Source organism: Malaclemys terrapin, chromosome 1 (genome assembly GCF_027887155.1).
Source record: "Malaclemys terrapin pileata isolate rMalTer1 chromosome 1, rMalTer1.hap1, whole genome shotgun sequence".
Classification (NCBI taxonomy): domain Eukaryota; kingdom Metazoa; phylum Chordata; order Testudines; family Emydidae; genus Malaclemys; species Malaclemys terrapin.
Genome location: NC_071505.1, coordinates 293,543,922 through 293,558,397, shown reverse-complemented (window position 1 = coordinate 293,558,397; position 14,476 = coordinate 293,543,922). Strand labels below are relative to the sequence as shown.

Sequence of the window (14,476 nt, the reverse complement as noted above, 5' to 3'; positions counted from 1 at the left end):
TGAATTAAAGCCAAGTCCTTACCATACGCAAGGATGGCGAGTTAGGCTGGGACACATGTAGGCTGTTCCAGATAGCAATAACTGCTGAGGAACAGACTGTCACACTAAGAGTAGCGAGGTTGTGAATGAGGACAGAAAGAAGGCTTGCATCTGATGAGCAAGAGAAAGTTTAATAGCTGGAGCAATTTTGTTGACACTTTTGTAAGCCGGCTGAAGCAAATGTGTAGTATTATTAGGCATTAAGCTGTTGTAACTTTTCCTGTTTTTAATTTTTTTCCCCAGCAGCTTGCTTGCCCAATATACATGTGCTTGTAACTGCACTGAGTTACAGTCTGCTCTGTCTGCACGTTTGTAGAGGCCTACAGCAAATGATCACTCTCCGACAGAAGAGGTCTTAACTTCTGGGATGAGTTATAGCAGGGGTCGGCAACCTTTGGCATGCAGCTCTCCAGGGTAAGCACCCTGGCGGGCTGGGCCGGACCGGTTTGTTTACCTGCCGCGTCTGCAGGTCCGGCCGATCGCAGCTCCCACTGGCCGTGGTTCGCCACTCCAGGCCAATGGGGGCTGCGAGAAGCCGCGGCCAGCACATCCCTCAGCCCGCGCCGCTTCCCGCAGCCCCCATTGGCCTGGAGCGGTTCACCGCTCCAGTGGGAGCCACTATCGGCTGAACCTGCGGACGCGGCAGGTAAACAAACCGTTCCGGCCTGCCAGGGTGCTTACCTTGGCGAGACGTGTACCAAAGGTTGCCGACCCCTGAGTTATAGGATGTGCCAAGTAATCACTGTCTCAATTCTTTTTGCCTGGAAGATAAATGGTATAAAATCTGCTAACAAATGAAAGAAATACATATTGGAGAGGAGCCTCTACTGCAGGGAAGTAGTTAGCTGTCAAAAGTCCAGATACAATCCAAACCTACAACATTTCATTTCAGAATTAATGTTGCCAAGTCAAGACTATAGCATCAGGGAAAAGAGACCATGCACTTAAAAGCAGAAGAAGTGAACATAAGACTCCTGCTGCCCTTTGGACATGCTTCTTTTGTATGCTGGGGCAACTTTGCAAGCCAGTGTCAAAGTGTACCTGTATTAGGTGTAGAGCTGCAGTCTCCCGGCACAAGCAAACAGACAGCACATGGTCCCAAAACATAGGCTTGTTCTATTTAAGGGAGGTAAATCTATTAGCTATTATCTATGGCCCAGATTTTCCCACCAGTTCTCCACATGGTACAGATCTCCACCTCTGTGTGTAAAAAAGAAGGCGGGGATTTCAAGTGCCTCCACAGTACAATTCCCCCTCCTTGCATCCTATGAAGGAACCTTAATTTTTTTCTAAACTACACTCAACCATTAGGGATGGGGATGGGGATTGGGACCGCATATGTTCATATGTGTGTGGAAGGGCCTTCTCATGGAGTCCCTCCTCATGCTCAGAACTGCTTCGGTTTCCCCACTGCAGACCATCCTCCTCAGACTGGTAAGGGACTTTGGCTGGAGTCTGCCCCTTCCAGTGCAAATGTGCAACCAAAGCAAAGTTCGAACAGAAAGCAATAAAACTGTCCTTCCCCATTGGTGACAGAGGTATTCACAGTCCTTCTGCCCTGCGCAGGCTAAGTTCTTTCCCCTCATAGGGCCACAATGATTTACACAGTCTCTTTGTTCCTAGGTAACAGGGTGTCCCCACATTTTTTCACTCCTTGGTCATGGGATTTCACCACTGCTTTTAGGTGGCGGCATAAGGGCACCTGGGCCCTCCCTCTCTCCTTTGACCTTGGGCCCCTATATGTCCAAACTGCCTCATTTCCTAGTCTCCAGGGTCACTTCCTATTTCCACCTGTTTGTCTGTATTTGGGGCCTTTTCCCTGACCTCTTCCCAATTGTGTTCCACCAAACCTCTCCCAGACTCCATTCCTGGCTCCATCTCAACATGCTAATCTCAGTTCAAATGCTGGATCCCTATTGAGCTCTTCCTCCACAGCATTCAAGCCCCTCATAAACACCTGCCTCATGCCTGGTCTCACCCAGTAAAAAGCTAGGGCCTTTTATATAGTCCTGGGCCCTGCCCTATGGCTACAGCAGGCCATGCTTACAGCCTGTGGTCACATGATCCCCTATTGGATTACAATTCCCAGAATGCCAGACCTGTTGCAACAACATACCCATTATGTACAGTGCCCGCTCCTGCTCCAGCTGAAGTCGATGGCAAAAACCTTTCATTGCTCGCTGTCAACAGGATCAGGGTTGGGCCCAAAACTAATCACACACGAAAATCTCTCTATTAAATGTAATTATTCGCTTGATCAGAACCTGTTTTCTTCAAATAGAACCACTGTGAGGAAACTGAGTTGTAAGTTTGAAGGGTCAATAGCAAGCCATTTTTGAGCTAGAGAGGGCAACGAAACATTAGAAAAGGGTCAAGGTTTCAAATCAGGGTAATATTCTTAATGAGTTTTAGCTAACGAGGTTTCTTCAGCTTTTACTGAACCGTTTTCCTTTGCCTTCAGGGTAAATGGGAGAATTTTAAAATCCGGAATTATAGGGAAGCCATATAAAATAGAGCCATATAATGCAAGCTGGCTGTGCCCTTAGCTCTCGTACCATCTATCCATAATGACCTATGTAAAAATGAAATGTATCGTCATGTATCAGTATGGCTCCTGCTTTTTCAGGGTTTATTCATTTCATTTTTCAGGGTTTATTATTTTTTTTTTTACCAATTTTTGAGTTTTATATACTTTACTCATTACAGTAGTATATGCTGTCATGAGTAATCTCTTTATAATGTCCCCTAGGGCGCTTTAACATAGTACGTTTCAAACGGCACTGCGTTAAAGCACGCTAGGGAACCTTTAGTGTGCACCAGCAGGGTCTACACGGACTAGTTAATGCACAACACGTTAGCACACTTTAGCCAATCACACTCCAGTAGTCTGCATTACTGTTCTTTGGAGAGAAGCCCTTAGATACAAGTAACCATTTCCAGTGTTCATTGGATAAACACCAATTTCAAATTTTTTTGGTATTGGTTTTTTAAAGTCTGTGTTTATCAATTAAAAATTAAAAAAAAAAAAAACAGAAGCTCTATGCATAACTTCCTGAAGTAGGGACAATACAGTTAATATTGAAATAAATTAATCTGGCAAAGAAATGTAACAGATTGGTCATTGTTGCCTTATTAGCATGGCATGGTCAAGTTTGAGCCTGATTTTCCTCTCTCACCAATTTGACACCTCTGTTACCTATTGATTTGAATGGCGTTTCTCTGGAAGTACACATGTATACATACCCTACCAAATTCACGGTCCATTTTGGTCAATTTCATGGTCATAGGATTTTTAAAATAGTAAATTTCATGATTTCAGCTATTTAAATCTGAAACTTCACAAGTGTTGTAAAAAAGAGGGTTTTTTTGGGGGAGGGGGAGTTGCAAGGTTATTGTAGGGGGGTGGAGGTACTGCTACCCTTACTTCTGCACTGCAACTACTAAACTTATTAGTATAGGGTAAAAGCGCACAAAAGATCAGATTTCACAGTAGGAGAATAGATTTCATGGTCCATGATGCATTTTTTATGGCTGTGAATTTGTAGGGCTCTACGTATAAATGAGAGGAGAATCAGACCTGAACGATTTAGCAGAGGCAGTTAGAAAAAGCAGTGTGATGTGAACAGGTGTCAGTGTTTATTCAGCTGAGATGCAGCAGCTTTGTTTTAATCTGTATGTTTTGATTACATTTGTCACCTCACCTTGTCAGAAAAATGATGTGAGTTGCTCCTGCTACCTTGTTTTTTAAGAAGAGAATGATAGCAAACAATACAGCTTAAGACCTTTTTTTACATTGTTCTATACAAAAACATATCAGAGGTGGTTAAAGCTTCAGAATAAAACATACCAGTAGGGGCTGCTGGTACACAAGTAAAGATTGTTCTACATTAAAGGCTTAGGAACAGGTCCTTCCTTTCTCCTCTCACCCCCCCTCCCCCTTTTCACGGTGAGTGGGCGGAAGTAGATGTGTGTAAGTGGGTGCGTAAAGCCCAAGTGGCACTGGTCTGAGCTTGGTCCTAGCTTCTGCAGAAAGAACAGCTGGATTCTCCACACAAGCCCTGAGAACACTTCATACCCTCCCATTTTCTTTATCTTTGTCCATCCTTAGACTATTTTTTTAAAGTTTATTCATGCATAACAGACACCAAGCTTTTCACAGTGGTAATGTAGCCATGTTGGGCCCAGGATACTAGCGAGACAAGATGAGTGAGGTAATAGCTTTCATTGGACCAACTTCTGTTGGTGAAAGATGCTTTGCCACTCACATAGAGCTCACATAGATCTCTTGTTCAGCTTTAACACTATCCATTACCACCAGGCTACATAATGCAAGCACTTGGTTTTCTGCCCCTTGGAACCTGGCAGATGTGACTAGAAGCTGGCTTTTATGCGTATGCTACAGAAATGCTGAGCAATGCAGCCTCTCATTTGGAATTCCATTAGCCTAGAATCTATTGCTGAATTCCCCAGGGCAAGCCTTTTCACTGGTCCTAAAAATAAAGAAAAACAATACTCGAAAAATCTCCCGGGCATCTGATGTTATCAAATGTTTGGGCTTTGGAAGAAATGGGAACATGAGTGCCTTAATGATCTTCAATCGGCAGAAAAAGCCCTTATAACCATAGTTGTTTGCAGTGGTGTGGTAGCTGTATTGGTCCCAGGATACGAGAGAGACCTGAAGAAGAGTGCTGTGTAGCACAAAAACTTGTCCCTTCCACCAACTGATGTAGGTCCATTAAAAGACATTGCTTCATCCATCCTTTTATCCCTTGTGACCATAGGCAGCCAGGCATACATAAGAGAAGCTTCAGGCTGCTCTAAACCTTGGTGCTGGTCAAGTTGGCCATTGGACGGGGGACAATAGAGGTGGTTTAAACTGACTTTTGCGCCCCAGCTTTGATCCTGCAATATGTGTAGCATGATAGGACTAGAAGATCAGGCCCCAAGAGCTTTAAACAGTTAAATCTCCCTCCTCAATCACTGAGCTTTTTTCTCTTCACTATTGTGATGTCATAATCTCACTTGAATTCAAGATTCTCATGTGCCATTAAAATTTATTTACACGCCACTTCTTGTGATCACACAGGTCCTCTCACACTGATGTAAATCAGGAGTAAATCTCTTGCAATCAGTGTGGTTTGGCAAAGCTAGTGTGAGAACACCATCTTAATATAGTTTTTTTGCTGCACAGTCACAAAACATCATCATTTGCAATAGTGTTATCTCAGGCCAATCTTCATTAGACAAAGCACAGATACTTGGGACGCTCTGCCCTTCCTCATGTAATGAGCTCATTCTGTGGTTTGCCAACAGCTAAAGTGTGGCCATGTTGCAACACATTTCTACAATAATGATGAAGTGACCCAGAGATATGCAGCGATGGTATCAAAATACAGCAACACCTTTGCTAAGTGACTAGAAATGTGGCTGTAACATGCAAGTCCTCTGCTGGGTAAGTTGCTGGGTGAGCCACTTCATTTCAAAGTCTGCACTTCTTAGTATACTGAAGCAGTTCCTGCTACATGTACGAAACTGCACATTGCTTTCCTGTACTGCTGTGGTTTCCTGAGCAGAGTTCGCAGAAAAATGTGAGGTGCCTGCCTGTACCAGTACAGGCTACATTTGCTAAGGGTGATGGTACTAATACTTTAAACAAAAAGAAAAGAGAGAAAAAAAGCCTTTTCTGGAGATTATCCCTCCCCCATTGTAATCAGTGCTGACGTCCCCCAATTTAGGACCACAAAAATAATATCTCCTGCAGTAAACAGGGCATTCCATTTTCTACCCTGAAAGTTTTATGCAAATAATGCTATGTCCTGTTTTGCACATCTGAAGAATGTATTCTTTCATTTGCATAAAGGCTCCACCCTCGAATCCTTCAGTTCCTTATTCCTCCTCCTTGTAAAATCCATACATTTTCCTTGTCAGACCCATCAATTCCCACTTTGTTTTCTCTCCGTTTCCATGTCCACAACTGGTTCTGCACTGGAATTTGCCCAGGTCCCTCCCAAGTCTTCCCCCTGCCCAGATCTCTGGGTCCCCAAGACTGTCTCTTCACTAGGAAAAAGGTGTGCTCATAAACTGAGTTAACTAATTCGAGTTAATCTTAGTGGACACAGCACAGTCTGTAAGCTGCGTTGCACATAAGTCAGCAGGCCAAGTTAAAGATGAAGGCCCAGATCCTTAAATGTACATGCCTAATTCCCATTGAATTGATTTGATTGATTTAAGTTAGGGGCCCCCAAAATGCAGCACAAATATCTGGCAACCTGTCCCCCAGTCCTGGCCGGCGACGCAGCAGGGCTCAGGCAGGCAGGCTGCCTGCATGCTGTGGCTGGTGGCCCCATGCCACTCCTGGAAGCAGCTAGCTGCTGGCACGTCTCTGCACACCCCTGGCAGGGGGGGAGGTGGCTTCGTGTGCTGCCCCTGTTCCGGGCAGAGCACGGAGACCCGCTGCCCCCTCTCCCCAAGGGGCGCACAGAGATGTGCCAGCAACAGGGCTAAGGTGGCTACCTGCCCGCGCTGCCTCCCTCCCTCAGTTCCGCTTCACTCCCGGAAGCGGCCAGCGTGTGTGCGTGCATGTGTGTGTGTGTGTGTGCTGCCGCCGCGCCGATTCCACAGCTCCCATTGACCAGGAACTGTGGCCAATAGGAGCTGCGGGGGCAGCGCCTGCGGGCAGTGGCTCACGGAGACCCCTGTTCTCCCCTGCCTAGGAGCCGCTGCTGGAGGGGTGTGTGCACCAGTCGCTTTGGGAGCTGCACTGCCTGAGGTAAGCACTGCCCCCCCAACTCCCTGCCCCAGCCCAGAGCCTGCACCCCACATCCAAACTTCCTGCCAGAGCCCACACCCCTCCCTGCTCCCCTACCTCAACTCCCTGCCCAAGCCCAGAGCCCGCACCCAAACTTCTTCCCAAAGCCCGTCCCCCCCGCCCCACCACCCCCTACCCCAATCAAGGTACCTCACTCTATTTTCATTTACTTCCCATTACTTAAAATATAGAAGGAGGATGAAGAAAAAAAGAATGAAAAATGGGGACGGGAGAGAAGAGAGAATGTTCTTTTTCTTGGCTGGGTTCCCGGTGGGGGGGAGGGGCGGGGGCTGAAAATGAAGCTGTGCACAGGGCCCCACTAACTCTAAATCCACCACTGAGTTACGTGGTCCAAACTTTTCAAAAAAAGAGGTATCAATATTAGGTTCATTAGGTTTGGGGTATGAGAACTGGTGGAAAGTTAACTGACAACATTTTTTTCCCCATAGAAAAATATCATTTTGTCAAAGCTGAAATGGTTTTCAGAAACGTATCTGTTTCGACAATATGGTCTCAGGTCCAAAATAGAATTTCTGGTCAAAACAAGAAAGCCACTTCCCCAGAACAGTCGCTAGCTGGGTGGGTAAGGCACACACCTGGTTGGAATGCGGCAGACCCAGGTTCAAGCTCCTAGTGAGGCAAATAGAAAGGAGCATAAACGCTGCCAAATTAAGTGCAAGGATGTAATAAGAAAAGCCAAAGAGGAGTTTGAAGAACGGCTAGCCAAAAACTCCAAAGGTAATAAACTATTTTTTAAGTACATCAGAAGCAGGAAGCCTGCTAAACAACCAGTGGGGCCCCTTGATGATTGAGATACAAAAGGAGCACTTAAAGACGATAAAGTGATTGCAGAGAAACTAAATGGATTCTTTGCTTGAGTCTTCACAGCTGAGGATGTTAGGGAGATTCCCAAACCTGAGCCGGCTTTTGTAGCTAATCTGAGGAACTGTCACAGATTGAAGTGTCACTAGAAGAGGTTTTGGAATTAATTGATAAACTTAACAGTAACAAGTCACCGGGACCAGATGGCATTCACCCAAGAGTTCTGAAAGAACTCAAATGTGAAGTTGCGGAACTATTAACTAAGGTTTGTAACCTGTCCTTTAAATCGGCTTCTGTACCCAATGACTGGAAGTTAGCTAATGTAACGCCAATATTTAAAAAGGGCTCTAGAGGTGATCCCGGCAATTACAGACCGGTAAGTCTAACGTCGGTACCGGGCAAATTAGTCGAAACAATAGTTAAGAATAAAATTGTCAGACACATAGAAAAACAAACTGTTGAGCAATAGTCAACATGGTTTCTGTAAATGTGTTTTACTAATCTATTAGAGTTCTTTGATCCCCCTTGTCAACAAACATGTGGACAAGGGGGATCCAGTGGACATAGTGTACTTAGATTTCCAGAAAGCCTTTGACAAGGTCCCTCACCAAAGGCTCTTATGTAAATTAAGCTGTCATGGGATAAAAGGGAAGGGCCTTTCATGGATTGAGAACTGGTTAAAAGACCGGGAACAAAGGGTAGGAATTAATGGTAAATTCTCAGAATGGAGAGGAGTAACTAGTGGTGTTCCACAAGGGTCAGTCCTTGGACCAATCCTATTCAACTTATTTATAAATGATCTGGAGAAAGGGGTAAACAGTGAGGTGGCAAAGTTTGCAGATGATACTAAACTGCTCAAGATAGTTAAGATAGTTAAGACCAAAGCAGACTGTGACGAACTTCAAAAAGATCTCACAAAACTAAGTGATTGGGCAACAAAATGGCAAATGAAATTTAATGTGGATAAATGTAAAGTAATGCACATTGGAAAAAATAACCCCAACTATACATACAATATGATGGGGGCTAATTTAGCTACAAGTCAGGAAAAAGATCTTGGAGTCATCGTGGATAGTTCTCTGAAGATGTCCACACAGTATTCAGAGGTGGTCAAAAAAAGCAAACAGGATGTTAGGGATCATTAAAAAGAGGATAGAGAATAAGACTGAGAATATATTATTGCCCTTATATAAATCAATGGTACGCCCACATCTCGAATACTGCGTACAGATGTGGTCTCCTCATCTCAAAAAAGATAAACTGGCACTAGAAAAGGTTCAGAAAAGGGCAACTAAAATGATTAGGGGTTTGGAACGGGTCCCATATGAGGAGAGATTAAAGAGGCTAGGACTCTTCAGCTTGGAAAAGAGGAGACTAAGGGAGGATATGATAGAGGTATATAAAATCATGAGTGATGTGGAGAAAGTGGATAAGGAAAAGTTATTTACTTATTCCCATAATACAAGAACTAGGGGTCATCAAATGAAATTAATAGGCAGCAGGTTTAAAACAAATACAAGGAAGTTCTTCTTCAGCAGCGCACAGTCAACTTGTGGAACTCCTTACCTGAGGAGGTTGTGAAGGCTAGGACTATAACAGAGTTTAAAAGAGAACTGGATAAATTCATGGTGGTTAAGTCCATTAATGGCTATTAGCCACAATGGGTAAGGAATCGTGTCCCTAGCCTCTGTTTGTCAGAGGATGGAGATGGATGGCAGGAGAGAGATCACTTGAACATTTCCTGTTAGGTCCACTCCCTCTGGGGCACCTGGCATTGGCCACTGTCAGTAGACAGGATACTGTGATAGATGGACCTTTGGTCTGACCCAGTACGGCCGTTCTTATGTTCTTATGTTCTCTACCTGCGTCTGAGTGCTCTAACCTCCAGGCTGTTTTGGGGTGCATTGGTCAGTCTCTCTTGAAAGATTTCAAGAGTGCTTGTTTTTGTTCTGTATCAGAATGAAAAAAATGTCAAAGCCTCAACATCTGTTGCAAAATGGAACTGTTGTCTAGCCTGTCCTCCGTGGCCTTTTTTTCAGCAGTATAAAACATTCCCAAGTCCAAATGAAACCAGTGGCAAAAGTAGTTACCCCACACCTCTGAAAGTCAGGATTTAGGTGTGTTAAATTGCGCAACCAAAAACAGGAGCACCCAAAGTCAGTTGACATTTGAAAATGTTCCTTTTGGTTCACCACATCTTTTAGGAGCCCAGTTTAAGGGTGTGGCAGATAGTTTGCCACCTCTGAAAAAAAAAAAAACTGGGCCATATCTTTAGCTGTTGTAAACGCTCATAGTTCCATTGACATTAACAAAGTTCACTGATCATCTGCAACTAAGGATCAAGCCCGCTTTGCTGAGTTGTTTACACTGCTCTAATAAGCAAGGCTGAAAACATATCTGGGGATATAGTGGGAGAGGAAGCCTTTTGCTGAAGCACTCTCTCACTGTTGGTGTGCCCCCTTGTGGCTGGGTGTGGTGTAACAGGCTTTTCCCCATCTGGTTCCCCCTGCTGACAGCTGCTTCAGCCCTGTGTTGGGCTCTCTTCCCATCACTTGTCCCTTTGGCCATGTTTACTCCTGGGGGAATTCTGCGCCACTGCAACACAGACTTCATGTCCCCCACAGATTTATTTTTTCTCTGCAGAAAATATATTCTGCTTGAGAGGAGCTGCAGTTACAACTTTCACCCACCAGGGGCTGCTGTGGCACCAGAACCGAGAGCAGCTGGCTCACTGTAGCAGCCAGCAGCCAATAGGGAGGAGGAGAGGCTGTGTTTCTCACAGTGCCCTGCCCGCAGGGCCAGATGAGGAGGCATATGATATGGGGAGGGGGACAGACAGAGTGGGGCACACAGGGCTGCTGGGGTGGGTCACATAGACTGGGGGACTGAATGGGACTACGGGTGCAGAGACACATGGCGATGGGGGGCATAGGGGCAGGGCCACATGGGGGTGGGGATTGGGTGAGTGGCGATGCAGGGATACATGGGGGTGGGGGTTGGCTGAGTGGGGGTGCAGAGTCATATGGGGAGAAGGGGAAGCTTAGTTGGGGGGGGTGCAAGGACACACAGGGATGGAGGGAGGAAGGGTGGCTGAGGTGGGGGTGCAGGGACACATGGGCACAGGAGCAGATGTGCCTAACTGAACGGGAGCAGTTAGCAGTCATCCAGGGGCTGCATGGGGGAGGCTCCCAACTCCCTGACAATCCCCCCCCCCAAAAAAAAAACCTTGTATACTTCTCCCACCTGCACACAACAACCCTCCAGTTTCATTCCCAAGCTCCTTCCCAGCACTTACTTCCCTCTCCCTCAGCTCCTCCATTACCCCTGACTTCCCCCAGCCTTTGCACTGCTTCTGAGGGGTGCTGGAAATACATTTCTGTATAGTAGTTTAAATGAATTATTACTCAGACTTCTGTATTAATATGCCTAGGAAGGAATCTATTTGTCAGAAAACATTTCCTGAATCTTTTTTGTTATTTGTATTGTTAGAGACATACTTGTCGACAGGTATTTTGAAATAAATTGCCAAAATAATTGAAAGTGGCATAATTATATTGTGTTATTTTGACAAATAAAATATGCAGAATTTTGCAGAATTTTTAGGTGCAGAATTCCCCCAGGTGTACAGGTCAGTTTAGTCTTAGCCCTTTTGGGGGTAACAACGTCCAACAAATAAAAGTTCAAATATGCTGACAAAAAGTTCTTCAGTCCTCAGAAATCTGTAGTCCTCACACCTTTCTTTCAGGGCTCTCCATCATCCTTGGCCCTTTCTCAGAGCTTCACACCACTTTACCAGTGGCTGGTAGGGAAACCCAGCCCTCCTACTCCACTGAGCTCCAGTCCAGGGACCATAGGTCAGACTGGCAAAGTTCACGGCCCCAGACTTCTTGCTGTCACCTCCTTAGGAGGCATCTACACTTAAAATGCTGCATTGGGCAACTTGCGCTGCTGTAACACTTTAATGAAGATGCTGTAAGTTGACAGGAGAGAACTCTCTTGTGGGTGTAGTTAATCCACCTCCTTGAGAGGTGGTAGCTACATTGATGGGAGAAGTTCTCCCACCAACATAGTGTTGTCAACACAGGAGGTTAGGTTGGTATAACCATGTCGCTCAGGGATGTGAATTTTTCACACCCCTGAGTGATGTAGTTATACCAACATAGGTCTGTAGTGCAGACCAGACCTTAGACTTCTTCCTCCCATACCTCACTCACCTTACCGCCTTCTCCCCTACAACCTCTCTAGGTTATTCTTACTTTCAGGGCCCTCACCTGGAATCCCCCAACAAAATCCCAAACCCACAATTAAAATTTAACCCCACTTCTGCCTTCCTTGGGCTTGACCTTTCATCCCTCTTTCAGTTCCCCTGCTGTATTCCCTGACTGACTCCCAGGACTCCCTCCTTAGAAGTCCAGATGTTGCTTTCTTTCAGGGCATACCTCTAGAACCAGCTCCACCCCAGTGGCTGCTCCCTGTCTCTCCTAGCCATATACCAGCCTTCTCTACACACAGGCAAGGATCCCAGGGCTTACTCCTCAACTGTCCTGGTCTCTCTAATCCCAGAGAGTGACTGAAGACTTACTTTTTCCTCCCCCCACAGCATTCTTCTACTGTGGGTTCCCTCTCTAATAACCACAACCCAGTTTGGCTTCTTCTCCAATTATGTCTGGCTCACCCTCCAGTTGCAACCACGTGGGTTAAAATTGGTCTCTCAGGCCTACATTAACCCCTTCATGGCCTGTGTGGGATAAACACCATTATAACTTCAAACAAGCAAAATGCTGAACTATGAACATTTCTGCTGTGACTATACTTCCCTGAAATAGAGGAGATTTTGGGGAAAGACATCAGCCATAAAAGATCTCTCCACAGATGCCACCAAAACCGTGTGCTCCTATTGGCTGCTGCTGCTGGTCATTTTGAGGACAGCAAGCCCATCAAATCAAAACTGGCGACTGAGGGTGAAGAAATTCAGACTTCCTACTTAGGAAATCTGACAGACAATCTTTTGAAATTTGCAGAGCAAATTTTTCTCCTGCCCTCAAGTTTAAGTTTTTTATTAATTTTCCAGCAACCAATGTTTTGTATTTGACAATGTCACATTATATAAAATGTTATTAAAAGCAGACAGCCCAAAAATCCTTTAAATACAAATTACAGGGTTCCTTTGGCAATCTCCTATCTTAGATTTTCACACTAAAAAAATTAATGACTATACAAACACATACATACATGTAATCAGCCAGACATTAGACTCCAATAGTCTATCTTGTGTTCAAATAAATGAGAATGCTATCTAGCAAACTTCACTTTAGCGTGAATTTCCTTTATCAAAGCTATTTGTAATAAAATATGCACTACGGCCAAGATTTCCAAAAGCAACTAGTGATTTTGGATGCCAACCTGAGACAATTTAACAAGGTCTGATTTTCAGATTGAGTGCTCAGCACTTTCTGAAATATCAGGCCTCCTTGAGGTGTCTCCAGTTGGGTATCCAAAAATCATTAGTTGTTTGAGAATTTTAGCCCACATACAGACTCTGCACCTGGATTACCAACAGTATATTAAGTATGGGTTGCAGACATGTTCAAGAGGCACCTTTTTGTAATTGTGCATTTAACAGTTACTAATAGCCAACTTAGTGTAGCACTTTAAAGCACTTTTTATACCAGTGGAAAAAAGCAGTTTTACTAGCATACTTTAATCAAGTTCTATTCAAATCAAAGCCAGGTTACATCCACACTACTCCTCTGGGAGCTATGGGTCTGTCTACACAGCACACGAGAAGGCTAGTGAGTGATCCCAAACAAACCTAAACAGACAAAGACTCCTTTAGAACATTTAGGCCAGAAAGCAGCTTAAGGAGTATATGATAATTGCACAGAGAAAGCGATCCTAAACATTCCAGTATCACAAGCTATTTTCTTGTACAACATGACCTACAAGACCTCATATTTCTTAACTGCATTATATCATCCGTTTCTCTTCTGCAACCCAGATCAATTTCCATAAAGCATTCGAGTCAAAGAGTCAGTCTGAGACATGAAGCTGCTGTAACAGGATGGTGAGCAGGCATTAAAGAGAAAAGGAAGTTTGCGGAATCTAAATACGTTCCTGCAAGATCGAATGAGACGAAGTCCTTGACCATACAAGGGTCCTTTGCAGCAGTCACAGACTCTACAGCTAAAATGGAGAGAAAATGAGTTAGAAACATTGCACATGACTATACACACACAGTACATTCCAGTATCAGAGGGGTAGCTGTGTTAGTCTGAATCTGTAAAAAGCAACAGAGGGTCCTAACTAACTGTTAGTCTTAAAGGTGCCACAGGACCGTCTGTTGCTTAGTACATTCCAGTTCACTTTCTGCATCCTCAACTAGAAATTAAGGGATCTAGCTGGCCTCAGATTGATTCTGAGACTGATGGTTATGGAAAGTTCCTGCACTTCCTGAACTACATTATGGTGTAGGCTGCTCTCTATTCCAAGGCGGTAATTACTCTAGCCCCAAGGGTGTAGTTATTCTTGTATGGCTCCAGTGGGGAAAGAGGAGAAGTGGAAGTCTGAGGCAGACAAAATGAAGATAGAGAGATGCAGTGCATGGGTGGAGATAGCGCTGCCACTCCCAGAAATGGAGCTGGTATTTCTTTCAACTTAGGCTACATCTACACTACCGGGGGGGGGGGGGGTCGATTTAAGATACGCAAATTCAGCTACGCGAATAACGTAGCTGAATTCAACATATCGCAGCTGACTTACCCCGCTGTAGGGACGGCGGCAAAAATCGACCTCTGTGGCTTGCCGTCG

At 44.8% G+C, this 14,476-nt stretch overlaps 1 protein-coding gene across 4 annotated transcripts in view; it reads right to left on the bottom strand.

The window, feature by feature from the left end:
• Positions 1 to 11,086: 11,086 nt before the first annotated feature.
• The window catches only part of LRRC63 (leucine rich repeat containing 63), a 51,501-nt gene continuing 48,111 nt past the window's right edge, over positions 11,087 to 14,476 (bottom strand). For all 4 annotated transcript variants that reach the window (XM_054007874.1, XM_054008022.1, XM_054007954.1 and 1 more), the window contains one exon: positions 11,087 to 13,852. In XM_054007874.1, the coding sequence (XP_053863849.1) occupies positions 13,669 to 13,852 (184 nt within the window). In that variant the 3' untranslated portion in view covers positions 11,087 to 13,668. The remainder of the gene's footprint in view (positions 13,853 to 14,476) is intronic.